Here is a 25934-nt window from a genome sequence, read left to right as displayed (position 1 = left end):
GGATGGACATGGTAGAAACGAGTGTACTCTAATCATGACCACCAGAATGTCATATTGAGCACTCCACTACACTCGTCACCAGTCATATTGAAGGCAGTCAAGCAAAACCCATCGTCTCGATATCTTCACGTGTAATGCCGCCGAAATTGACCTGAAAATCATCAGCATCCACCTTTTCCATAAGCTCAAAGCCTGGATCCAGATAAGGGATATAAGCTCCGATGGGCCATGTCCAAAGTTGCTCGCGTGTTGATGTTTCAAGAATCGTAAGAAGGTGGAATTTTATGCGGAAATCTTTGCGGAACGTCTTAAAGAGCTGGTACATATATTGCGCGATGTGGTAAGGATCTATCGCATTGGCCTGATCCACAGAGGCCAAAGAAAACGAATAAGCTCGTGGGACGATGAGACATATCTCTATATCGCCGGTCGTACGTGGGTTCCGCATCTTGTCCATTGTCATCTCAAGGAATTTGACCAAGAGATGCCGTTCAGTCTCGTCTAGGGAAATGGGCGCCGCAGTATGGCAGTTCACAGCAATGTGTCTGAACCAGTTTCGTACATGTGTGCCGAGTTTGGGCGATCGTGAAGAACTTCCAAGTTCGTCGAAGATACTCTTGTAACGAGTGGGGCTGAGGTACTCGTAGAGAAGTATGTTGAGATCATGGGAGGTCGACTGTTTGACTCGCACCCAATCTTGCCTATCATCTGTTACAAATGGCGGATTGGCTTCAAGCCAGCGCTCGCCCCAGGTATACGTGTGAGCAAGTAACTGCAAAAGGCGAGGCAGTTGCTTGATGCCTTTCCAGTGTAAGTAGATGCGTGCTTCTTTCTCTCGGTCCAGTGCAATTAGGGCGTCGTCAGCAGCTTGCTGGATTTGGCGGCTGACTCCAGCGATGCCGCAATCGTATGCGATTGAGGGCCAGAGTGCATGTTCGAATCCAGGAATGTGATTCATAGCTATGCGATTTGCGTTCCACCTGTAAATTTCGAGTCGAAGTTCTTCTGGCAGAGCGGAGAAGGTTTTGGGGTCGCTGACCGGCGCTTTAGCGGGACAAATTCTCCTGCCTTTCCGTTTCCTTCCTACTGGGGTATCGCTGCCTTGACATATAGGAGTCTTTCGTTTTCGGTTCGCTGTTTCCTTGTAGTTGTTGCTGGCTTGTGGCGGAAGTGTGACCATGATGACGGTAGGAGAATGAAAGGAGGGGTACGCGGGAAGAGAAAAGGGTCGAAGATGAGGATGGGAGTGAGGAGATATACCAGGTCTCAGTGTGGCGAAGGCGATATATACGATACTTGGAGCAGGAGCGTATGGCTGCTTTCTGCATTACAACAGTACTTAGGTAACGACCATTGCGAATACATGGTATGCCATTGCAAGTACCTCGCCGATGTTCTGAGTTGCGCTCTGTCTTGTTCGAGCGCGTCTTTCCGTTTTGGCGTTGTTTGAATCGCAGTAGTTGTGAGTGGCTTTCCAGCCATGGGTCAGAGCAGAACCATAGCAGAGCAAACGTGTCTACTGAGCTACCTAGGTCCTGTTCACTTATTGGTAACGGTTCCGCTTTGGGTGGACCGTGGCTTACGGCTTCTGCCGTGGAAATCACTTTCGTGGTGGTAGTCTCTACTCTTCGAAACGTGAAGTGTGACCACCGGTTGTTTCGCACTAACAGCATATGATAAGCATTGCTGACCTGCTTGGCACAGAAGCTTAGCAACGATCACACGCTAGGACGCGGACGGCGTGATCGAGACCCAGCTGGTGCCGCGGTGGGCCTGTCCCCTCGCCAATGGCTAAACATGAATAGCATCTGGTGCCAGATTGCTAGCCCTGTCCAACAAATCCACTGATACTTGATGGTTTTCCTCACAACATCAGCTGCTTTCGCAAGCTTCGTAGCGCATATTTTGGTCGAATGTACCTAGAGCAAGCTTCAGTAGGCTGTCGGAGCGATGCCAGAAGACTCACTCGCATAGCATTAGGCCGAGTAGGCAGACGAAAAGAAGTGTGCAACGCAACCACAGCCTAGCGACCCAGCATCGGGGATCCGCATAGGTTGATCCGCGTATGGCGTGCATCGTGCATTGTGAGCACGGTGCCTCCCTCTGCGGGTAACTTTCTTGTATAGCTGGCGACGGACCCAAGTTGTTGGCCTACCCCTTCCACACATGGCTTGTCCTCACTCTTGAAGCTCCATCTGAACATCAATCTTTGGATGCTGTGGAGAACACGAAGCTTTTCCACATACAAAAGGTCCCCACTCTACGTCTCTCCATCGTGTCGCAGACCCTGTGTTCCTTTGACGACTTGGCAGCCAAGATCATTGCGGCTCTTGAACAAGCATTCTGCGCAACCCAAGCTGTACGTAACTGCTGATCCATCATTCATTCCATCCATTCCTTCGCGCCCCACAAGCTTCCCAACTGCTGTCCGCCTTGTGTCCGTCAAGTTAGCATCCATGGGGCGGCGCCGTGCACGGCGGCTTGTCTTTGCTCACGCTAGAGAGCACTGCCACCATCACCATCGTTGTTCCCCGCGTGGGACCGCGAGAAGGCCCCATATTGCCACTACTACGCAGAGTCGTCCGCAATGCTGACCAAAAGTGCGCGCTATCCAGTTGCTTCCTATCGACGTTGTCTAGTTGCACCACCACAGCCCCCAGTCCATCTGAGACAGTTGCGCGTCGCCGTTGCGTGCGCCAGCCCTGAAGCGACCGCCCCAGGACCACAACATCATACGTCGGACACCTGATCGCGTCCTTCATCGTCCCTGTTACACCTGCCACCGTGGCTAATCACGCAGAGTCATTCTCGCGATTCACCTACGTCCAGTCGCGCGTGCCTCCCGACACCGGTACCCGCACCTCGAACCCCTGCGCAACAGCCTTTCTCGGCCCTTCAAGCGGCGAGCTCGGTTTGACACATCTGTAGAGTCGCGTGGGCTCGCCGAGACGATTGTCGACATTGCGGATAGCCGCATGATGTGCGTGGTACACGGAGTATGACTTCCAGCCAGACACGTTCACCCGCTACTCCGTCCTCTCCAGTGTCGAGCAGATCGTTTCTATCTCGGCTCAAATCGCCCTTGACCTCCAAGACTCGCTATTACACCGAGTTTTATATCCAGTCCGACGACCCGCATCGGCATTACACTCCAGGAGACATAATTAGCGGGACCGTCATCATCAAGATTGTCAAACCCCTGAGAATCACTCATTTGGTTGTATCTCTACATGGCTATGCCCAGGTGTTCAAAAACCCAAATACTCCGGGGGACGCCTACAAGAATTACTGTTCAACAGTCGGTTCTGGGAGAGGAACGAAGGCAGGGAGTTACTTTGGCAATGGATTCGTTTCGCTTTTCGAGGACGAGGTTGTGCTTTGCGGCGAGGGAGACTGTCCGAGGGCGTATACCACTTCAACTTCGAACTCGAGTTTCCGTCCAAAGGCTTACCCAGCAGTATTGACGTAAGCAACAACGCAGTGCTGCAACTGACGAACATGCTGACAATAATGTACAGTTTGAGCGCGGAACAATTTCCTACATGCTCAATGCTACCTTGACCCGCCCCACTACCATATCGCCGACTGCGTCATGCGATACGAAGGTCTACCTTACCGAATCGGTCGATATCGCGCCCGTACCGCCGCTAAAGCCTCGTGTCATCTCATTGGAACCCATATCTAGACGAACGCGTGCTAGGTCGACGCGGAAACGACCAACTGAGGAGGCTCCACAGACACCTACCACTTCAGAACCTCAGCCAGTAGGGTCCGCTTTAGAAATAACAAATACTGTTGAGGAGACGGAGGGTCCCCGGAGCCCCTCGCCTAGCGACGTGAGCTATGAGAGTCAGAGAAGTAGCGGGAACGCTTCTGGCACCGAGTACGGCATTCGATCGATCAACACGGCTACAGACGGATCGGGCTCACAGAATGGAAGTCGAACGACCCTAAAAGGAAAGACAATCACAGCCACGATCGATGTACTAAAGGGAGGCTTTCTCAGAGGCGACCAAATACCTATCAAAGTCACTGTAAACCATACAAAGCACATACGAAGCTTGAAAGGCATTATCATCACGTTGTATCGTCAAGCAAGGGTAGACATGCATCCTGCGCTGCCTGTTGTACCCAACAGCAAAGGCGACAAGACCAAGTCCGAAGATTACTACCCGAAATCGAGAACTGGTTTAGGAGGCTTGTCTCTCTCATCGGCCGGATCCAGTCATTTGTTCCGGAAGGATTTATGCCAGTCATTCGCACCGCTCTTTGTTGATCCTAGGACGCTAACGGCTGAAGTGAAGTGTACAGTACGCGTGCCTGATGAGGCATTCCCCACAATATCAAACGTCCCAGGAGCGATGATATCCTTCAAGTACTACGTCGAAGTGGTTGTAGATATACAGGGCAAGTTGACAGGCCTTGACCGAATGGTATCTAATGCCGGGCTTGTCAATCTGCCTTCTGCAGCTGGTGGTACCTCAGCCATGACACGCGATGATGCTACTGGCAGCATGTTCTCAACCTGGGGAGGCAACTTTGTCGACACCGATCAGATTCGCCGCGAAAAGGGCATCGTTTCTGCTTTGTTCGAAGTTGTCATCGGTACCAGGGACAGCGATAGGAATGGCAAGAAGAAACAGACACAGGAACAGCCGGTCGACAACAATGGTGCCCATGAAGGACACATGGATCCAAATGCTCAACAGGGCTATGATCAGTACTATTACGAGCAAGACGAGAACGGACAATATTACGACTACAATTACGACCCAACGTATTACGAGGTTCCTGGATACGAACAACATAGCGCAGGCGGAGCTGCATCGTTCCCAGTACCTGCAGCTGTTCCCGAAGAAGAACAAGGGATATCGGAGAAAGAGCGGTTGCGAAGAGCAGAAGAGCGCTTACTACCATCTCAACCGCCCGATACTGCCGGACCGTCAGCACCTTCAGGAGCGGTCCAATACGGTATACCAGCGTCGGCGCCCTTGTTACCGGAAGATGACGATCCGAATCCCCCTTATGTCGCAGCATCTTCATCTTCCTCGACTCCCGCCCATCCTCCACCCCCATTTCGCGCGGCTTCCTCGCCGTCGTTGTCATCGGGCATGACACCCGTACCGCACTTGCAGCGCCGTATTACGAATATCACAGATGATGAGACAAGGACCATCAGAACTGAGTCCTCGCATACCATACATCCCAGTCACCCAGAACCATCCACCAATGGCGACAACAACGACCAGTCGAAACCACTACCGCCACTGCCACCACAACCGCCCACCACAGCACAAGGATCAGCACCAGAGTATGTTGCTAGTTCGTCATCGCATGTCGAACCCACCGACGACAAGCAAGAAATGCAGCGACGAAGACTAGAAATGGAAAGAAGTGCGCCGCCTACAGACCATGACGAAGACGGTGAGCCATCACATGGTCCTTCAGCACCGCCGCTCAATAGAATGCAAAGCTTGCACTTGGCGCCTTCGGCACCTATGCTGAACGATGACGACGAAGATCTCGTGGGCGCTGTACGTCCAGGTCGAAGTACGCAAGGTGGGCCACAGGATAGTAGGCGGGAAAGTGAAGCCTTGCCGGAATACCGGAGGTAACATGCATGATATTGGCGTTGTGGCGTTCGGGCACCGACTCTGCATAGAGTTAAGCGGTGCGCGTAGCCTCTGTCTACCTGGACGATATTTTGATTTACTAAAGCGCAAAGTGCTTGGAACGTGTTGGATGGGTTGCTCTTATGATACCTGGAATCGGATTACATTATTTTGATATTTAGTGTCTATTCTAATGAACAACTACGTCGTTGTTTTGCTGTGACTCTGCCTACGACGCTCAGACTTGGAAAGTCGCAATTCTGTATAGGAGCGCCGTTCTGCGACAAGGTTGCACACCCTCATTGTTCTTAGATTTATCGGGCTCACTTCATCTCTCTTAGTCGGCGGTCAACGACTGCCTCCAGATCACGAGAGTGCGCATGGTATATCTTTTGCAAGCTTGCTAGCTGCCTTGTCATAGCGGTCTCGATGCTAGTCTTTTGGTCGAATAGGTCTTGGAGGCGTTTGAGCTGCGCTTGGTGGGCTGTTGACCTGGGATACTGTTAGTCTATGGGGTAGTATGATTCTAATGCCTCGTTACTTACGCCTCTTGTTCGTGTGTGTCGTATACAATGTTGATGGACTCTTCGATATTGTCGTAATGGTTGTTGTAAGTCCTACCTACGTTTTTCTTTAACATGTCGTAACGCTTGCGTTGCTGCGCTCAGAATTAGCCTGATGCATCTAACGGCCTCAAGACGAGGCGACTTTGGGCCACTGATAGGAACATGAAGACGATAGTGTGTAGTTGCTGAATTCATCTAAACATACGTCCTCTACCATCTTCGCCATCAGGTGCTCCAGCGGGCCATCGGAAGTGTTCTGTGATGCTTGTGTCCCTTCGTGCCCTGAATCTTCGTCATCGCCTGCACTGTTGGCTTCGCCAGAATCGTCAAGCTCTTCTGCTTCGCCGATGATCTGTCTTCGGGACTGCTGTGCGCCCTGGCGAGTTGCGGCTATGGATGGGGTTGCGGAGGTGGATTTCTTGGATGCACGCGGTAGTGTCATGGCTGCTGTGGGTGAGTGTTGATGATTAGTGGCATGAAAAAACTTGTGATCAATTGGCTCGTTGCGTCGAGGCTTTTCTTGTTACAGCTCAAATGGTGAAGCTGGCCAGTTGGAAAGTGCTGGCTCGGAGCCTTGAGATGGGGAGAGCTGGCTTCCCCACATAGCGCCGAGATTCCGCGCTAGCGGGCATCCACAAATTTTTGGTCCTGTTTGCGGACTCCCGCTTTCCCTTCGACAATCGCAATATCGTTCACTCTGTCCAATATTCAGCATGGGTCTCGCAGCGCCGAAGAAGTATGTCTGCCAGTTCGACCCTGGCCAATCCCCGCATAGCTAACGCCACACCAGTCGATCAAAGATCGCCAACGATCCCCAAAATACTACTTGGGCGAACAACACGTCGCGCTTCGGCCATCGCATATTGACTTCGCAAGGATGGCAGCCCGGTAACTCTCTGGGAGCGACAGATGCCTCTCATGCCGCCCATTACACCGCTGCCTCACAATCGCATATTCGGGTGTTCCTCAAGGACGATAATCTTGGCTTGGGCGCAAAGCGAGGGAGTGAACGCGCGGAAAACTTTGGTCTTGCAGGTCTAGAGAGTATTCTTGGACGTCTAAATGGCAATGAGGCCGAAGTCAAGAAGGAAGAGGAAAGGCGAGAGGAGATTGAGAAGAGGGCGTTTGTGTACCGGAAGTACGGCATGATGAACTTCGTTAGCGGCGGCTTTCTGGTGGGCGACAAAATTACGAAAAGCTCTGATATCAAGAAGGAAGTGGAGATCAAGCCTGAGATCAAGTCTGAGCCAGAGAGCGACGATGGCGCATCGGACAAGAAAGACAAGAAAAGGAAGCGCGATGAGCGCACCGACGACGAGCCCAAGGTAAAGCGCAAGAAGAAGAGCCTGGACTTGCGCGACGAAGCACAGAAGGAGAGCGATGAATCCAAGTCGAAGAAGGACAAGAAAGACAAAAAAGACAAGAAAGACAAAAAAAAGGACAAATCGAAGAAGTCGAAGCGGGCATCCTCATCAGATGCTGAATCCTCCACCGACGATGCCGCCACTTCAACGTCCGACCCAGAACCGCTTACGGATAAGGAACGCCGGAAAGCCGAGAAGAAGGCACGTAAGGAGGAGAAGAAGGCCAAGAAGGCTCTGAAGAAAGCTGCTAAGAAAGCAGCGAAAAAGGACAGCTCAGACGACTCCAGCTCTGAGAGTGAGGAGGATGAGAGTACGCCAACAACGATCTCATCGGTTCCTTTGTCAAAAACATCCACGCCGGTATCCGCTGGCCTAGCATACACTCCAAGAGGCATGCATGCCGTCAGGCAGAAATGGATCCGTCAGAAGAAGGCTGCGACTATGGATGCACAGGCCATGAGAGAGGTATGTCAACACCCTTTAATCCTTGTCCAGTCCTCACTAACATATTCGTAGATTTTTATGATTAAAACACCATCATAGATTCCTTCCATCCGAATTGTACATGCATAGCGAGGAGTTATTGGGTGTTGTTTGACAGGCACTTGCTAGAATCCATATTTACAGTCTCTGAAAATCACGATATCGGATATACGGATACCCTTTACATAACAACAAGTATAGCCTCTAGTCTTGATTCGTGTACCACGATTGCGTTGCGTGTTGTGGCTGTGCCTTGAGTAGATGTCGGGTTCCGACGATTTGTCGGACCCCGACGGCTGCGTGGCCCAAGTCGTCATATCTGGCTCCTTGCAGTTTACAGTCACCCAATGTATGAAATAATCGGGACTCAACAAGGGCCACTAGATATACTGCTATCTTGACACAACTACCACGCACCTACCTACAACTCTACAGCTGCATTATAATCCTAAGCATGCACAGCATTAGGAGAAATTTCTAACTGTTGTATGCAATATTTTATAGCTTTTTAGTAGTGCTGTATTACTAATAGCAGTGACTTAAGACATTTGGGAGTTCTGAATATTTAATACACCGGGTGACAGTTAATATAATATGAAAGTTCCCCGCATCTAAACCATCATTCTCTAGTGTCATGCCACCGGGCCGCTTCTTCAGCTTACTGCGGCTGTGAAGGATGAGTGCGGAACGACAAGGGGCTGTCTTGATATTGTTCGCGTGACTTGGTCAAAGAATCCGAAGCAAGCGTAGAACATGACTGCGCCAACGTTGAGCGCCGCGTCGTGTTACGCAGTACAGACGTAATTCTAGAGAGAGAGAGAGGAAGAGAGAGTAGGCAGTGCATGTCTTGGAAATGTCCGGGCAGCCATAGGGCGGTTCTAGAAAACAGGGATGTAAGATTAACCCCGACAGTTCCTGCATGGTGGAGCTGATCACTAGTCCGCCGTCGACTTAGCCCATGTATAATGACCTCGCCCAACTCTGGTACATGGCCCGCCCGTTGAGCACGACGCCTCCTTTGCCGTTGGCAGTTCCCCAATCTATTCACTCACGTTCACTTGTTACTTTTCACTTTTCTTCTTTTCGCAGTCATGGCAGCAAATAGCAGCATGCGCAGGAATACTGTGGTCGCGCCACGTAAGGCGGCTCCTTCCAGGTTGAAGGCTCAAGTCATGGCTAACCCGAACGCAGCGAGCCTTCACCCGCGCACGTCGTCGCATTCCACTCAGACACCCGAGCCCTCGCCCATAGAATCTATGCCCGCACAATTGGCCTCTAATATGCCCTCAATCACCTCCACAAAGCCGAACGGCGCTCCTGTGCTGCTCAGGAAGCAGTCGTCACCTATGATGCCTCCTTTCATGGTTTCTGCACCAGGCAAGGTCATCGTCTACGGAGAACATGCGGTAGTACACGGCAAGGTAGGCTCGATAGGTTGACCATCGCAAGACAGATGCTGATATCCTCCAGGCTGCCATCGCCGCTGCTATATCGCTCCGATCCTATCTCCACGTCTCGTTTCTCTCCAAATCAAATCGGACCGTTAAGCTGCGCTTCCCCGACATACAGATGGAACACACGTGGAATATCGATGACCTGCCCTGGGACAGCTTCTCTAAATCGGGCAAGAAGAAGTACTACTATGACCTCGTCACCTCCCTAGATCCCGACCTCATGGCCGCCATACAACCCTTGATAGATCAAGTATCACCAAAAGCCCCCGAGTCAATACGCAAGATCCATCATGCCTCCGCATGCTCTTTCTTGTACCTCTTCCTTTCTCTTGCGTCGCGCAAAGTGCCTCCCTGCGTTTACACGTTACGATCTACCATTCCCATTGGTGCAGGCTTGGGCAGCAGCGCCAGTATCTCCGTCTGTCTCAGTACGGCGATGCTCCTACAGATCCGCGCACTCAGCGGACCTCATCAGGATCAGCCGCCACAAGAGTGTGAGCTCAACATTGAGCGAATAAACCGATGGGCGTTCGTTGGCGAGATGTGCATACACGGAAATCCATCAGGTGTCGACAACACCGTCTCCTCAGGTGGTAAAGCAGTCTTGTTCCAGCGGAGGGATTACGACAAGCCACCTCTGGTCATCCCGCTGCATAGCTTTCCTGAGCTCCCACTACTGCTTGTCAACACACGACAATCTCGCAGTACAGCTACCGAGGTCGCCAAGGTGGCCAACCTACGCAACGTGCACCCCGCCCTTACGGAGAACATCCTCAACGCTATTGGATTGGTGACCGAATCTGCACACAAACTACTCACATCACCAGATTTCGACTCAACCTCTCCTGACGCACTAAAACACCTCGGCGAGCTCGTCACGATCAACCACGGCCTGCTCGTCTCATTGGGCGTCTCACACCCCAAACTCGAGCGTATCCGCGAAATCATTGATCATACTGGTATCGGGTGGACAAAACTCACAGGCGCAGGAGGCGGAGGATGTGCCATTACCATTCTCAAGCCCCAACCCCCAGCCCTTACCAACGGTCACGCGAATGGCATGCACCACGACATCTCATCGGACGAATCTGATACGTCTGATGAAGCGGATGTTGATTGCGCCGCATCCATAATCTCCAATGGTACAAAGCTGAAATACAAGATCCTCGACTCTCTTGAGGTCAAACTGGAGAACGAAGGCTTTGAGAAATTTGAAACGACGCTTGCCGGTGACGGCGTGGGTGTGCTTTGGCCTGCAGTACTACACAACGGGAATGAAGAGGAAGGTGGAGAGGAGATTGACCAAGAGAAGTTTCTTCGGGCTGAGGGCACTATCGGCATCGAGAGACTGGTCGGAGTGTCGAGTTCGAAGCGGAAGGGTCTTCGAGATGTCAGAGAAGGGTGGAAATTCTGGAGGCCCTGGGAAGTTCCTGAGCGGTAAATATGGGTCTTCTCTCCCAATGAATGCGTTTGCAATTAATGTTTTGTGGCAATGTTTAGGCTGGTCTTAAGTTCCATCCCCTTTCCATATTTTCTTGTTGCTTAGGGGCATAGGAGTTTTCATTGTATTTGCAGCAAGCCTCAAAAGGCGTGAAGGAAAGGGCTAAAGAGATAATGTCTTGTACATATGAGATGGCTGATACAATCCGGCTACAAGGTGCCTACGGCCGAACTATGATACACCACGAATAGTCTAATAATAGTGGACTCGAAAGGTGATGTTGAAGAGTGAACGTGGCGCACCCTATGTGATTGGGCAGCGAATTTTTAGGTAGATCGGAAGCGAGCCACGCGCGATGGTGAGCCCAACTATTGTTTCGCGCCGCAGTCAACTTTAGGTCATTTCTTTCACCCACATCACCCGATTATAAAACCTTGCGCCGCTGCCGGGGTACTTGAATACTACAGCCTAACCACCACAAACCGCATCTCCCTACAAACGATTGCAGCCATGGCACCAGGAAAGTGGGGTACGTCATGTTCGATACTGCGCGCGCTTCAAGATGGACATTGGAAGGCTTGGGGCTAACATGGTTTATAGACGACGAAGAAGAGGGCAGCTCTCCTCCTACCTCTCCACAGGTAGCGCCTATCGCCCGCCGTAGCAAATTCGACGACGAAGAAGAAGATGACGATGTGCGTCAGCCCACCATGCCCCGCGCTTGCACGATCTAAGCCCCGCCATACAAGACCAAATGTACTAACTGTGGACACAACAGGTCCTAGATTCATGGGATGCAGCAGAGGACTCAGAAGTCGAGCGCGAGAAGGCGAAGAAGGCCGCCGAGGCAAAGGCAAAGGCGGATGCAGAGGCAAAGGCAAACCACAAGTCCAAGGCGCAGCGGATTGAGGAGCACAGACAGGCAGCACTACGCCGACGGCAGATGGAAGAAGATGGTGAGACGGACGAGGAAGAGACCGAGGCCGAGCGTCGCGAAAGAATGCGCCAGGCAGAACTTGACGCTTCGCGCGCCCAAGCTGAGGAACTCTTCGGTGAATTGAGCGTCAGTAACAAAACCCGTACTGGCAAGGCTGTTACCATCACCGATGAGAGTAACCCGGGCAATGCCATCGACCTATCCTCTCTCTCCATTTTCAACCCCAACACCAAAGACCAGTTCACCAAGCTCCGGGAGACACTCACACCTCTGATTGCTGCCAATTCTAAGAAGGGACAGTACTCGCTCTTCCTGCAAGAGTTCACCAAGCAGATCGCCAAGGACCTGCCGAGTGAGCAGATTAAGAAAATCGCATCTGGCTTGACCACACTGAGCAACGAGAAGATGAAGGAGGAGAAGGCTGCGGAGAAGGGTGGAAAGAAGACAAAGGCGGCAAAGACCAAGACTACGCTCAACGCGAGCAGGGATGTCGGTGTCAGGGCAGACACCAGGGCATACGATGATGAGGACTTTGGAGAGTAAGTCATGTCCAATTTTGTCTGGGGCCTACAGATACTAACACATGTACAGTGATGACTTCATGTGAGGCACGACGCCACTTCTCATTCACACGCCTTCCCCTCGGACTCTCCTGTCTAGTGCGAGATAGTAGCATCCTACCAGATTATGAGGTAGCCTGGAGTCGCGGCTGGTGTATATCAGGATTGAAAAGTCAATATGCGTCTGGGGCATTTTGCGCTCAGTCTGTCTTTGTCGCGATTGAATTTCGAGACGAAGCGGCATGGTTTTGACGCATAGGCGGTGCATTTTAGATAGATACCAGTAGATGGCTGATTCGCACAATCGAGCATGATATTCCGTTCAAGGTCACTTTCTGCACTATTGAGTGTACAACATTAGTGCGGTGAAGCACTGGTTTATCTTCCGGTGTCAGCGTTACATGCAAAGTCTGGATTTGCACTACAGTCAGTTCACAACTCAAATTCGATAGTGAACCGTCTGAATATGCGAACTGATGCCGGCCGATGCCGCTTCGCCAAACTCCGACGCAACGCGGGGCAACATCTGTTGATGGAACGTCATCCCGCAAAAAAATTGAACCCGCAGGTCGGACATTGAGCCCAAATTTACTGCACCAATTGTAACCCTATTAGTTGCATAGTCTCTACACTATCGACGCGCACTTTTGGGTACTAATTTTGGGGGTTCCACAGCCATTGGCGCATCACACGTGTAGCCCTTACCCCTCCTTGAGTCACTACGTCGAGACGCGCCTCAATCTTGTACACTACAAAACGACACACATATCCACACATCCAAGCCTGCATATCAGGTCTGGCTCCACTCGCCAATCTAGCCACCTCCACGGTAGCAAGCTCATATCCAATTGCAGCTGCCGACGTGAGACTCGTGCTTAAACTGTGGCAGAATTCCCCATTCAAAGTCTTGTTGAAGGTTGCACAGCGCGCGTCTGCATACTACAAACCCTGGCAATTGCGTGCTTGATTCAGAACGATGGATCTCGTTAACTCGTATGTTCCGATTGTCTCTTTTCTCCATTCTTGAACCTTCTTCTGATAAGCCTTTTCTATGACAATGGGTCACACCAATGGGGCAAATGACATTGAGCAAATCGCGCAAAGAGCGCGACAGGGTAGCAGGAGTCTTCCTTTCATGACTGACATCTTGGGTAACAGCTTGAATGACCGCCTCCTCTTTGCGGTGCCTAAGAGTACGTCGCCTACAGCACTACTGGCTGAACTCAGAGACTGACAACCATCGCAGAGGGCCGCCTCCACCAAGCATGTCTTGATCTGCTCCACGGCTCAGACATCCAGTTCCACCGACACTCCCGTCTTGATATCGCGCTTGTCAAGAACCACCCGCTCGCTCTCGTATTCCTGCCCGCCGCTGATATCCCGACCTTCGTAGGAGAGGGTCGCGTAGATTTGGGCATAACTGGACGCGACCAGGTAGCAGAACATGAGTGCGTTGCACCACCCACTGCCACAAGTGGTGTAGAAGAGGTTCTGGATCTTGGTTTTGGAAAATGCAGTTTGCAGGTACAAGTCCCCGCAAAGGGCGACCTGGCAAAACCAGAAGATTTGATCGGCAAGAACGTTGTTACTAGCTTCACCAACTTGGCTGAGCAGTACTTCCGGAAACTAGAGGCGGAACAAGCTGGAAACACAAACGGAGAAGCCAATGGCGACGCCAAACTCAAGACAGTCATCAAGTACGTTGGCGGCAGTGTCGAGGCGGCGTGCGCATTGGGTGTCGCCGACGGCATCGTCGATTTGGTAGAATCGGGCGAGACAATGCGCGCTGCAGGTCTCAAGGCCATCTCTACAGTCGTCTCATCGAGCGCTATCCTTATCAAGTCGAAGCACCCATCGGATCCCAAGCTGGTTGAGTTGATCACAGCTCGGATAAAGGGTGTGATCAGTAAGTGGCATTGGACTTTTCGCGTGGTATGGCATGGCTAACTTCCTCCGCAGCTGCACAAAAGTACGTCCTGTGCACATACAACATCGACCGGTCGAAACTCGATATCGCGCGCAAGATCACTCCCGGACGCCGTGCCCCACTGTCAACGCGTTGGAAGAAGACGGCTGGGTGGCTGTTCAGGCTATGGTGTTGAGGAAAGATATCGCCATTGCTATGGACAAGTTGACGGAGGTTGGAGCTAGCGACCTGATTGTGACGAAGATTGAGAATTCGAGGACAGGAGACTAAGCGATTGTTTCGCTAAGATTTATGGCCGTTAGAATATGGCATGCGTTTGCTGCGCGATGCCAGGGGCAATAGATAGGAATCATATAGATTGGTTCCATCATAGTAGAACCTACGGTCTGATTCTTGAACTCGTAATCATGGAGTATGAAAAAATGAACTCCCGTGTTTCTTACTACCAGGAGATTTCAGCTTCCAAGAAATTGTTCAATTCTTGCTTCCCACCTCGGGTATGCAGCATATCTATGGAACCTGAAGTCAAATTAAACAAACTTGGTGTATCAAGACATGGACCGTAAGGCTGTTTGGCGCTAGGAATGAAGTTTGACCCCTGTGCCGACGCTAGGTCTCATATCTACAAAATAGAATTCGTCCGATCGGCTAAACATCCACCACCATATGATTGGGATGCTGTTGTATGACCACGATGAGTATGACCTGGCACACCAGTCACAAGAGAAGAATACCAATGTGGATATATATTACAAAATTTAGTTTGTTTTCATCAAGCATTCTTGGTCCAACGGTAGGATAATTGCCTTCCAAGCAATTGGCCCGGGTTCGACTCCCGGAGGATGCATTACATCCTTCTCACGATTGCGAGACATCGATCTACTTTTTTTTTGTTGATGGTTGTTATGGTGGATGGTGGATGGGCATGTCACGGATGAAGCACGTGATGACCGATCTTTCGGACAAGCTAGAATCACTCAATCTTAGGCTACCTATCCGCATCACAGATACGTTCTCCATGTCGCTTCCAGAAGCAGAGGGTATTAAAAAAAATTTTAATAGTAAGAATAGCTAAGAATTGGGGACGACTGTTGCAGTATAATGCTTGCACGCGCCTGGGATGCTTACACCGGATTTACAGCAAGTAGAATAGATGTCTCTTATGTGTATCACTTACAATTCCCTATCTATGCAGCAGAATACAAAATGAACGGATGTGTGAGGGGGTTGACATGTGATTACTTGTATTAGCATCAGTGGTTGGTTGTCATGTAAGGAAAGACCACGACAAGACCGAAGATCATGAGACCGTCATCACCATCAATATAAAATGCACAAAAGTGATGAGTTCAGTCAGATCCCGTGCCGATTCTAGCGACGATTCAGCCAGAGTCCAAGTTTTGATTCGATTATTCCTCTCGGATTAATACCGTCCCCGAGGCAGCAGTATTACCACCTAGCACATAATCTTGGACTGTAGTTGCTAGGTTGGCACCGCGAGTATTGTACTAAACTGAAAAAACCGATCAAATCACAACCCCAACACAGACCCGGAAGGCCAATTGAGCAACCATCAAAATGGATCAAAGATGAAGGTTACAATCATTCCATTGCGATGAACTAGATACAATCCCAATACCGCTACCCCATTAAGAGAGTGAATGCTGCGAATACTACAAGTGCAAAACAAAGCAAACAATCCTACAATACCCCATCGGAAACTCCATCGCTATGCCACGCTTGCTGATCGAAAGGAGGGAAGTCGTGATTCGTCGTTGCTCGGTCAAGCCGCTTTAATCTACTCGATGCTGATCTTTCGAGGCTGAGGAGCCTGAGCCTTGGGAACGAGGATGCTCAAGATACCGTTCTTAAGGCTAGCTTTGACGCTGTCTTGGTCGACACGAGCAGGGAAGGCGAATGAGCGATGGAACTCTCCGACTGAACGCTCGCTGACCCAGTACTTCGCTTTGTTCTCATCGTGCTTGGTGACGTCCTTGTTTTCAGATTGCTTGGCGACCTTCTTGTTGTTGTCGGATTCGCTGGGGTCGTCCTCAACAGTGGGTTGGTGACCGAGCTTCTTTTGCTGGGAAGACTCGCCGTTCTCGATGAAGCCCTGAGGGCGTTGACCCTCCTCGCGAACGTGCTCGTGGCGACCAGAGATGGTCAGCGTGTTGTTGTCTGTCCACTCGATGTTGATGTCCTTTTGTTCGACACCGGGGAGTTCGCCGTGGAGCTCGTAACCCTCTTTCGTTTCCTTCACGTCAAACTTGGGAGTGAAGGACCGAATGTTGTTGAATTCGCGGTCGATGTTGCGGAAGGCTTGCCTATCGTATTCGTCGAAAAGACGGAAGATAGGAGCGAATTCCTGGGTGAATCGTGGGAAGAGAGACATTGTTGCTGGTGTGTTGGTAAAGTGTCGAGTAGCTGTAGTCGTAGGCTTGCTGATGCGGTTGAGTTGTTGAGGAACTCTTCGGATGGTAGTGCGCAGTGATTGCATAGAAGACTTGTTGTTCTTTGTTGTTCTGATGATGAACTCAGGAAGACGCCTCGAGGGTTATATATAATCGAGAGATGTATTTCTCGAATCATCGTGGAGTGCGGAGAAGACTGGTGTTGCGTAAACCAAGATGTTGCGAGAAGCCTCGGAGATGGCTCGGGGAGTTTCTAGAGCTTTCGAACACAATGTTTGTCGTCATGTCGTCGTATGCGATCAGAAGACATCACGAGATGAGAATCTTCCAGTCCTTAGAGAGGGGTAATTACCATGGCATGCTCCCGGACGATCGTACTTCGTGGAGGAGCGAGCATCCACTAGAAACTTCGGAGCGGTGGCTCAGACCAGGTCACGTGACGGCGGCATTCGAAGCTTCCAGCGTGGCGGAAGCAACATGTGATGCAAGTGCTGTCCAAGACGTATTTTACCGCCCTGTAATGCTAGACCGAATTGCGTGATATTCGTCTGATGGACTGCATTGATGTGTCGTTGGCTAGTCGCTGAGTGACGCGCCGCTTCGATGCTCAATCCTCAACCTGGCATTTTCCTGTTACCTGTGAATGTCTCGGATACCTGGCTCAGACCATGTTTCCAGTTGATTTCTTCCTCTTCGAAGTAAATACTCGATGGTCCCGAAGTCCTTTTTACCGACATCTTTGTGCTTGTGAAACTCGGATCTGGGATCATCATCAGCCGCCGTATCAACATGTTGTTCAACTCGCATCGTCGCACCTTGCAAAGTCCCGGAAATGCGACTGCGTCTCCTATAGTTGTATGAGTAGAGCTTCGAGTCGGAGGGCATCGCGATGGCCTACCGTTGGCTTCTGCCTCACAGCTCTTAAGCATTGTCGATAGAGAGACAATACATCTTTCTGAAGCCCTGACAATCGTACCATCTCGCCTAAAGTCAAACGTCTTGAGTAACTGAAGAACGTACACTACGTGAAACTGCGAATGATAGCGACCTTCGAATGCAGGACGAGTTGCGGCGAACCCAGCCTTAGGCGAAGGGCGGAAGCTCCAACCCTGAAGCGGTTAGCGCGATTGAATGTCAATTTCCATGATGTTAGCATCGCGTGTGCGAATCGTAATATGCCTAAGTAAGCGCGATAATGCATTCTAGCTACCTTCACACCCAGCGACGGTTCGTGCATGAGGGCGGCGTCAGCCTTCGTGATCAATCAACCCTACAAGCAACTGCAGATACATTCGAACGCACAATATGCGCATACGTCGCATGCAAGAGAATTGCGTGGCGCACAGCAGATACTACGCAAGTTTCATGAACAAATCGCTTGTATCAAAAAGATATCGCAATGAAGATTTCAAGGATATATAGAAAGCGAGAACTACAGATCATCACCCGCTTTTCGTACGTCCTGCGCCCCATTCAACACTGTCATACGAATAGAATCAGGGCGCGCTGACGCTCTCGAATGGGTCCAGCTTAACTTTGATATCATGCGGCCATACGAACCATTGCTTGTGAAGATCCCACTCTTTGCTTGGATCTTCGAGCTCAATCTGTCGAAATGTCAGCTCTCACATATCAAGTCGGAAGCAACCAAAACATACCTTGTATCTTCCGAACACCGTCGCAACTACTTTGTAGACTTCAATCAGAGCCAATGGCCTGCCGATACAGATTCTGTTTCCTCCTCCGAATGCCATATCCGCATCTTTCATCTTCTTGATCCTGGCCTCGTAAGCGCCAACATCTTCTTGTTCGCTTTGCAACCAGCGCTCTGGACGGAACTCATATGGCTTCGCGCCAAAGATGCTCTCCTTGTAATGAATAACCCAGGGATTCATGCCAACGATCGTGCCTGGTGGCAATGTCGTTCCGTTAGGTAGTGCAAGGCCAGCTGAAGGCACGACGCGCTCGAGAATATGGCCAACGACGGGATGCATGCGAAGGCCTTCTTTGATGCATGCATCCAGGTAGGGTAGCTGTTCGATTGTAGTGTACGATGCGGGGAACGCAAGGTGTGCGGAAAGAAGTTCTTCGACGAGGCGTGCTTTCGAGGCTGGTGATTTGAGGATGTGGTAGAAGATACCTTTTATAACAATGGCAAGGGTATCGGCACCGCCGAGAATCTGTAGGAGTAGGATCAGTTCCATTCTCTTCATAGCGCTGCCATGAGATACCTACATTGATGATCATGTATCCGATAACCTCATTGTCGGTAACAAGCTCTGGAAACTCCTTTTTCGCTTCGAGAAAGCCGTTGAGAAAGTCATTCTTCCCATCGCCAAGTTCAGGTTTCTGCATACGCTCCATGAAGCGCTCGACAGAGAAACCGGCAGCCACAGAGAAGTCGTCAAACTTGTAGAGCGAGCGTGGCCACTTAGGGTTCTTTCCAAGCCACTTGTCGAGAGCAGGGATTTGGCCGACCTAGGTGAGATCAGTAGATGTTTACATATTCGTAGTAGTTGTGGTAGACTTTTGAACACATACTACTGAGAAATAGCGCATAACACGTTCAGCGGTCCCAAGCATATCGCCAACATCCGTACCCTGTTCCATGAAACCAATACGCTTGCTCCATGTCATATCACCCAAGAAGTCCCAAGCAAAGAATGAGATCCAGTCTGCGATATCGCATGTCTTGCCCTTGTTGGCACCTTCCACGAAACGAGCATCGAGTTGGGCGCATAGTGTACGGAGGTCGTCGTCCATGATACTTTCGATTTGGAGGGCGTTTTGAAGGCTGTACAACTTTTGAATAGGCTTGACACCTTTGGAATGGAACTCGTTGCTGCGCGTGCTGAAGATGTTCTGAATGATACGACCATCTTGAAGGGCATCGTTGATGGTCTAAAGCGGGGTCAGTATGACACACTCGTATCCACGACTGCTTATATCTCACGTAGTAATCGCTCTGTTACATTATTAGCAGCTATTTTACTCGACATTCCCACTGCACGCGCTCACCTTCAAGTATGTTCCGCGGGTGTTGTAAATGGTCTTGATTAGACTAGCATCAGCAACACTAACGGTGTTAGGACCAAGACGAACAACATCGCCATGCTGTTCATGGAGTTTCCTCTGCGTCTCGATATGAGTTTGTCCATAGTGATTCAGGAATCGCCAGATATCGGAGAATTGGGCTAGGAAGGGACCAGGTATAGTTTTGAGTGGTGATTGTAGATAGGCCAGAACGTATCGGGTGATGAGAAAGATTGCTCCAAGGCCAATGGCCTTCACGAGTAACCCCGTCAATGCCATTGTGTCACTTTGCTACGCGTATGCAATGTGATTCATAAAAAAAAAGGAAAGAAGAATATAAGTGGGAGGGGTAACAAACATGGTATTGGGAGTGACAAGGTCTTCAGCCTACCATGCAAGCCGAACACTTTATGGGTACTGCCCGCATGTTCAAGCCTGCATCTGATGAACGAGGAGCTGGAGCTAGAGATCGAGCCGTTCCCCTTTGGTAGCTGCGATGCACTGAAGCCGAACAAGTCTTACCAGGGTAAGGCAGGGCACCGCTTGCGTACGCCTATGAAATGAATTGCTTTTTCGCGCCACCTCTTTATCGCGTTCATATGCATAACGATTGGTCGTAGCAGACATGGAGAGCATCGGGAAGCGGACCCATATACTAGTAAGGGAGTGACAGCGGGAAGTGTGGAGTATGATGGTGCTAACGGAGACTAACGATGCAGATTGCTGCCGAGATGATGGGGTGAAAGAAGAACGAAGTCTGTTCAAACTGTAGGTTCGAGCGTATTGGAGCTTCCCGAGGTGTACATCACTACACTATCAAGATCTTGGTGGTACCTAAATGACAGATGTGGACTGAAGTGCGTACCATAGTCCTAGAAAACAACCTTGAAGGATCATCTTCCTTCACTCCTTTCCGCACGCGCTGCTTGTCGGATCGAGGTTGATCCGTCGGATGTCAAAACGCCACTAGAGGTCGCTTAGCCGAAGCGAGCTAAGCTGGTGCTCAACCCTGACGATTGGTAGCGCGGCCAACGGCCCGTCACGGAAAGGCCTAACGTTTCTGTACCACTCCCTCACATGCATGTCATGGGATTGTTTGAGAAAGAACAAATTCTTGCAATGGCCATATCGAAGCCACTTGCGTAGGACGAACTGTCCAAGGTTTCGTGATGGACCGGACTAACGCGCAGCACAGCTTGCCAGGGACGGGATGTTACGAGATAGGCCCTCAAGCCACGGGACAAGGAATAGCCGGCAGCGGCACACTGAGAGTCTTGTGTACTAATTGGTCCTGTTATCTCTTGCTTCGCTGCCGAACGGTGAAGAAACGCACCTCTGCTCCAAGTTGACGTTTTAGCTGGGGCAGTACTCGTCAGGTGGGGGGCTGGCCATCGACGAATCAGACAAAGCGGACCGTGCTACGAGGAAGCTCGTTGGACTGCAAAACGTATTGCGTCAACTCGATCGAGAAAGAAAAGCAATTTCTCAATCCTTCGCGCTCTGCAAGCTGCAAGATTCACGATATCACGGCGCGGGATGTGCTAACGCGGCAATCATCCCGGCAGTCTTGTATATGATTTTGCGCTCGATGCATCCACTAGTTGTGCGAATGAACTAGTCTGCAAAGCGAGGAAATAAGGACGGGAACTGATTGACGATAAAGCAACAACAACCTACCAACGTCAAAGCGTGCTACAATGTGACCAAGCATACTTCTTCGAGAGCTTGGCATGAGTGTGTCCCCATGCACAGCGCCTCTCTCCGGGAGACTCGGAGCGACAAAGATGGCAGCAAAGCTTTGGCACTATGCCCCGTTCGATTGCCTATGCAGGTCCCCAATACTAGCTTATGGCTTTTGTTTGGAAGATTGGGCCCCTTTTAGTTTCCCAGATCTGCGTTGATGTGCTCGAGCCTCGGACGTATATGCAAGTATGTTTGTTCTTCAGCATGGGTGCCTCAATTCGTGGGCGCAAAGAAGGCTGTAAATACGTCAATGTACTAATCTTCTTTGCCACCACTCGAGTTGCTCACCTAGAAGATAAAGCGTTCGATGTCAAGGATACGACTACTCATTTCAACCCCATTTCGTCTCTAGCAGCGCACATCCTGCTCACTCGTATTTGACTTCTAATCCGGCAACATCTCTTCCAGTGATATTATCCACGGAGGGACAACAGATCAGAGAGTGAAGACAGAAGCCTCTTCACTACAATCTCATCCATACCTGCCGCTAAGATGGGCAAGCCAGCAGACTTTTCGAGCATACTCAATGGAGTGATGTGGTCTCAGGTGGTCCTTGGCACTATCCTCGTCGCGTTGCGAATGTACACGAGACAGTACGTTGTAAGAAACGTCGGATGGGACGACGTGTTGATGTTGGTCAATCTGGTACGTTCACTTACGCCGTTCTACTTCCACGCTATAAAAGCATCCATTCACGAACAATCATCTCGAGATCCATCGCAAGCTTCCGTAACTGACATTCGAAGGCTACATTTATTGGCTACGTCGGTTGTATATCAGTCGGCATCAACTACGGTGTTGGCAAACAGACGGCAGATATCGTTCGCCTCGACCTCAACTACTCTAAATCCATCATGTGGGAAGCCATCGGCCAAGGCATATGTATTATGGGAATAGCTGCATCCAAAGGTTCAGTAGCGCTCTTCCTCTTGCGCATCGTCCTCAAGAGATGGCACATCGCCATCCTCTGGTTCTGCATAGCGAGCACGACAGTGCTTTGCATCATCACAACCACCCTTTTGTACACTCAATGTGTACCTTCGGCATTCTTGTGGGATCAAACGATCGAAGGTGGCTATTGCTGGCTCAACTTCACCGAGGTTGGCCTGACTATGGGTGCTTGGTCTGCAGCTATGGATTTTGTTCTTGCTCTCCTCCGTACGTAAACCTGCCGCGAAACAACTCCAGAAATAGCACTGACCCAAATCAGCCTGGCACATCATCATGGAACTCAATATGAAGCGTAAGGACAAGATTACAATAGCATCCGGTCTTTCACTAGGCATCTTCGCGGGCGCGTGCTCCGTCGTCCGGACCATCGAACTACAATCCATGTCATCAATGGAAAACTACGTATACGACACTGCTAGCATGCTTCTATGGTCTTCTACCGAAGTCTTTCTCACTATCGTTTGCGCCTGTGTCCCCGTCCTTCGTCCGCTTTACGTCCGCATCAGATACGGTTCACGCGGCGACTCGTCAGGCCAGAATTCGTATCCGCTCAAGGACTATTCCAAGTCCAAAAGCAGTCGTGGTATAGACGGAAGCAGAAAATCGGAGAAAATATACATGGGTCCTGGAGAGAGCGTGCTACAGACAACAGTTCGCATGGGCAGTGACACAGCGAGCGAGGAGACGATACTCAGGGAGACTCACGCCAACAACACATGGAACAATGAAGCAGCAAACAAAGACGCGGGCGATATCACGATCACTACTACGGTTACTTCTAGAGACGAATATGTATGATGATAACAGGCTACGGGTATAATAGCACACATAATTAATGCTTTCTTTTAAATCTTTACCTGCAAGACCGCCCAGCATGATACCTAGCTTCGCCATGGCTCTACTTTGCATAACACTCTGCTTGACATGAGTGACAATACATGTTACAAAGCGTCGTGACGGCCCATGCAACAGCACCATGGGTATCCAAGGACAATGAAAGCTGATGTGCTTTTCCGACCTCAAAGAGCTATCGGGATGGCATCCCTAACAGTCGGCAAACACCTTGATAGGGTAGCGAACGTTTGATACAGATTGTGTGTGAATGTTTTTTCTGCGCAGGCTATCCGGAGAGGGTAAGTAGCGAGTGTACTTCCCCACACCTCCATTTCAACAGAAAGAGCCTGAACGATCGACTAGTGCATCTCAAGATCCCTGACTCCGCCAGGAGATGTCCGTTCTTTTTTTCTCTGGCAGTGCAATTGTGCCTCATCCGTTCACGGCCCTACAATTTTGCCCTGCGGAAACTTGCAAGGGTCTTGCCGCTGCCACTGCCGCTGCCGCTGCAGTCGCAGCGCTCCTCTGTAGATCGTATTCTCCCCCTCTTTGATCTTGCTTTTGAAACACTCTGTCTGCAAGTCTGCAGAAAGTGCGCTGCAGCAAATCCCGCAAACGGTACGTTCCCTGCTAGCTCATCGCGTTCCCCGCTCGGAAGGAGTGAGATCCGTTCACACCTCAGCTGGAGGGTAAGTACTCTCGATGGCGCTCCGATGGTTCTTAGATTAAGATCGCTGTGGTTTACCACACGGCTCCATGTCTACGGCGACCGCATTTTCTTTTGCTTATGCGAAATTCGGGCCTACTTTTCGATGGTCAGCAGTACTGTGTGGTCGGGCAGCATGCTTCTTCGATCGGAAGCTCTCAGATGCGATCCAGCGTGAAGCTTGAGCGCGGTATTACACTTTACATTCTTTTCCATTCCCAAATGTATGACCGTCTAATGTAATGTGTTTGAATACGCAAGTCGATTGATCAAACCGTAGATGAAGAGATGGAAGATATACAGTTGTTGTTCGATCGAAGCTATCTTTGAGCGACGCACTCAAGGACAAACGAAGTCGAGGCAAAAAATGGCCGCAAGGATGGAAAGACGATCATACGATTCGTTGCCACCGAAATGACTGAAAGAAGATACAACAATTCGACAGTACGACCGGTCGATGTACGAAGATAACGTTTCCTTCTCTTCATAAAGAGCTTGTCGATGGTCGCCCTGGCATCTCAAGGACGTCAGTGTGACCGCAGTCCCCTGACGATACACTCATCTGTGCAGCGTACAAATTCAGTCGCCTCCTCTGTTCTTCCCGATAGTTCGATCGAGTTGCGACCAAGGTTCGGGAGAGTTTGGTGCCGCGCTCTTTACACTGCGATCATCCCTCTCCGTCAAGGCCCGAGAACAATGTGATGGTGTATAACAGACGGAGTACGAATCGTGCGGTTCGGGACGCTCGTTCGGGTTATGCTCTTCCTGTGTTTCGGGCTCAACAGTGGTTGATACAGATGTTCGACGTCGATCTATAGATCTGTCAGCCCGCCGCAGGATAGAATTGAGCGAAGAGCTACTCGTTTGAACACACTGTAAGTGAACTTACTGTTGGCCGATTTCTGGCGTTGAAACTCCTTGTACTCATGTGGCGGAAGATATGTGCCACAGCCTGTCGGAGTACATGCGCGAGATGCGGGAGATTCATCTGCAGCGCTGTTAACTACACCGGCTTGTGCATGAAGGTCGGTATCTAAGGATATCGGTGCGGAAACAGGGCCGATGTGCGTCGCTTCGTTTTCGGTGAGCTCGAGCATATCAGGCCAAGGCTCATGTTTAGACAGATCAAGATGGGCACCCATACAGCCCAGTTCGGTCAGGTCAACTCTCTTCTTTGCGACGGGAGACTGCCGCCTGGCTCGTATGTTGCGACGGAATTGGTCCTCGCGAGCTTGGATGCGGTCCGGGCGGATATCCGAGTCCCCATTGCTGGACGCCATTCTGTTTGCATGTGGTGGGATGATGCAGGACGTGAGATGTGTCGGTGAAAGGGCTGAGAGTCAGACGAAGGACCGGTGGCAGGAGTATCAGGCAAAGCGACAAGATGATGGACAGGGGTCTACTACAGCAACGAAGAACGACGATATTGCTCGCGAAGGTTGCAGGTGATCCAGGATGTCTGTTAAAAGATCGACGAGATGGACCAAGGATGGAGATATATACGACCATAGGAGAGGCTCGACGACATGCTGGCGGCTCGCACATCATCTTGCACGATCGATGTTTCCCCAATGGTGCCTCCAACATTCACTCATGCAGATCAGCTTCCCGCAAGAACACCAACAACGAACATTCCGACGAACGAAGAAAGTCGGAGAGACCGTAAATCAGAGTGTGAACCAGGGTTCAGAAGTAGACGCATGCTCCGAAACGTGCTTCTTTCCGTACGACCTTACCGTAAGTGACGAACGGTAGTCCTCTAATATGGCGCTAGGACCTATTTATTCATGGTAATTAGACTTCAACGGCGGTGCCGAACTGACACGACGTCCTTCTCGAAGAATTTGAAACAGGTGCCATGCATACTGAAGACGTCAGTGCTGTGGACCGTCCGCTTCGGCTCGCTCCAATC

At 50.6% G+C, this 25934-nt stretch overlaps 11 protein-coding genes across 11 annotated transcripts; 6 read left to right on the top strand and 5 right to left on the bottom strand.

Annotated features, from left to right (window-relative positions):
- Positions 1–97: 97 nt before the first annotated feature.
- ALTATR162_LOCUS8135 (uncharacterized protein) lies at positions 98–1180 on the bottom strand (the record flags this gene model as incomplete). Its single annotated transcript, XM_043315765.1, has 1 exon — positions 98–1180. The coding sequence occupies one exon, from the start codon at positions 1178–1180 to the stop codon at positions 98–100; it is 1083 nt and encodes a 360-aa protein (XP_043171700.1).
- A 2050-nt stretch (positions 1181–3230) lies between these two features.
- On the top strand, positions 3231–5615 carry ALTATR162_LOCUS8134 (uncharacterized protein; the record flags this gene model as incomplete). The annotated part of the gene is made up of 3 exons (XM_043315764.1): positions 3231–3244; positions 3300–3465; positions 3519–5615. The coding sequence occupies 3 exons, from the start codon at positions 3231–3233 to the stop codon at positions 5613–5615; spliced, it is 2277 nt and encodes a 758-aa protein (XP_043171699.1).
- A 320-nt stretch (positions 5616–5935) lies between these two features.
- Positions 5936–6620, bottom strand: ALTATR162_LOCUS8133 (uncharacterized protein; the record flags this gene model as incomplete). Its single annotated transcript, XM_043315763.1, has 3 exons — positions 5936–6104; positions 6158–6270; positions 6384–6620. 3 exons carry the CDS (start codon positions 6618–6620, stop codon positions 5936–5938), a joined length of 519 nt encoding a protein of 172 aa, XP_043171698.1.
- A 271-nt stretch (positions 6621–6891) lies between these two features.
- On the top strand, positions 6892–8085 carry ALTATR162_LOCUS8132 (uncharacterized protein; the record flags this gene model as incomplete). Its single annotated transcript, XM_043315762.1, has 3 exons — positions 6892–6914; positions 6969–8007; positions 8059–8085. The coding sequence occupies 3 exons, from the start codon at positions 6892–6894 to the stop codon at positions 8083–8085; spliced, it is 1089 nt and encodes a 362-aa protein (XP_043171697.1).
- A 1049-nt stretch (positions 8086–9134) lies between these two features.
- Positions 9135–10920, top strand: ALTATR162_LOCUS8131 (uncharacterized protein; the record flags this gene model as incomplete). Its single annotated transcript, XM_043315761.1, has 3 exons — positions 9135–9162; positions 9217–9446; positions 9496–10920. The coding sequence occupies 3 exons, from the start codon at positions 9135–9137 to the stop codon at positions 10918–10920; spliced, it is 1683 nt and encodes a 560-aa protein (XP_043171696.1).
- Positions 10921–11430: 510 nt separating this feature from the next.
- Positions 11431–12464, top strand: ALTATR162_LOCUS8130 (uncharacterized protein; the record flags this gene model as incomplete). Its single annotated transcript, XM_043315760.1, has 4 exons — positions 11431–11449; positions 11521–11615; positions 11699–12396; positions 12449–12464. 4 exons carry the CDS (start codon positions 11431–11433, stop codon positions 12462–12464), a joined length of 828 nt encoding a protein of 275 aa, XP_043171695.1.
- Positions 12465–13474: 1010 nt separating this feature from the next.
- Positions 13475–14519, top strand: ALTATR162_LOCUS8129 (uncharacterized protein; the record flags this gene model as incomplete). Its single annotated transcript, XM_043315759.1, has 3 exons — positions 13475–13610; positions 13664–14323; positions 14377–14519. The coding sequence occupies 3 exons, from the start codon at positions 13475–13477 to the stop codon at positions 14517–14519; spliced, it is 939 nt and encodes a 312-aa protein (XP_043171694.1).
- Positions 14520–16142: 1623 nt separating this feature from the next.
- ALTATR162_LOCUS8128 (uncharacterized protein) lies at positions 16143–16736 on the bottom strand (the record flags this gene model as incomplete). The annotated part of the gene is made up of 1 exon (XM_043315758.1): positions 16143–16736. The coding sequence occupies one exon, from the start codon at positions 16734–16736 to the stop codon at positions 16143–16145; it is 594 nt and encodes a 197-aa protein (XP_043171693.1).
- Positions 16737–18251: 1515 nt separating this feature from the next.
- On the bottom strand, positions 18252–20067 carry ALTATR162_LOCUS8127 (uncharacterized protein; the record flags this gene model as incomplete). Its single annotated transcript, XM_043315757.1, has 6 exons — positions 18252–18362; positions 18414–18935; positions 18991–19233; positions 19297–19656; positions 19709–19720; positions 19774–20067. 6 exons carry the CDS (start codon positions 20065–20067, stop codon positions 18252–18254), a joined length of 1542 nt encoding a protein of 513 aa, XP_043171692.1.
- Positions 20068–22023: 1956 nt separating this feature from the next.
- Positions 22024–23280, top strand: ALTATR162_LOCUS8126 (uncharacterized protein; the record flags this gene model as incomplete). Its single annotated transcript, XM_043315756.1, has 3 exons — positions 22024–22176; positions 22278–22689; positions 22742–23280. 3 exons carry the CDS (start codon positions 22024–22026, stop codon positions 23278–23280), a joined length of 1104 nt encoding a protein of 367 aa, XP_043171691.1.
- Positions 23281–24601: 1321 nt separating this feature from the next.
- ALTATR162_LOCUS8125 (uncharacterized protein) lies at positions 24602–25302 on the bottom strand (the record flags this gene model as incomplete). Its single annotated transcript, XM_043315755.1, has 2 exons — positions 24602–24834; positions 24912–25302. 2 exons carry the CDS (start codon positions 25300–25302, stop codon positions 24602–24604), a joined length of 624 nt encoding a protein of 207 aa, XP_043171690.1.
- Between the last annotated feature and the right edge of the window lie 632 nt (positions 25303–25934).

This window comes from Alternaria atra (assembly GCF_907166805.1).
Source record: "Alternaria atra isolate CS162 genome assembly, contig: 28, whole genome shotgun sequence".
Classification (NCBI taxonomy): Eukaryota; Fungi; Ascomycota; class Dothideomycetes; order Pleosporales; family Pleosporaceae; genus Alternaria; species Alternaria atra.
This window is presented reverse-complemented; position numbering and strand designations above follow the sequence as displayed.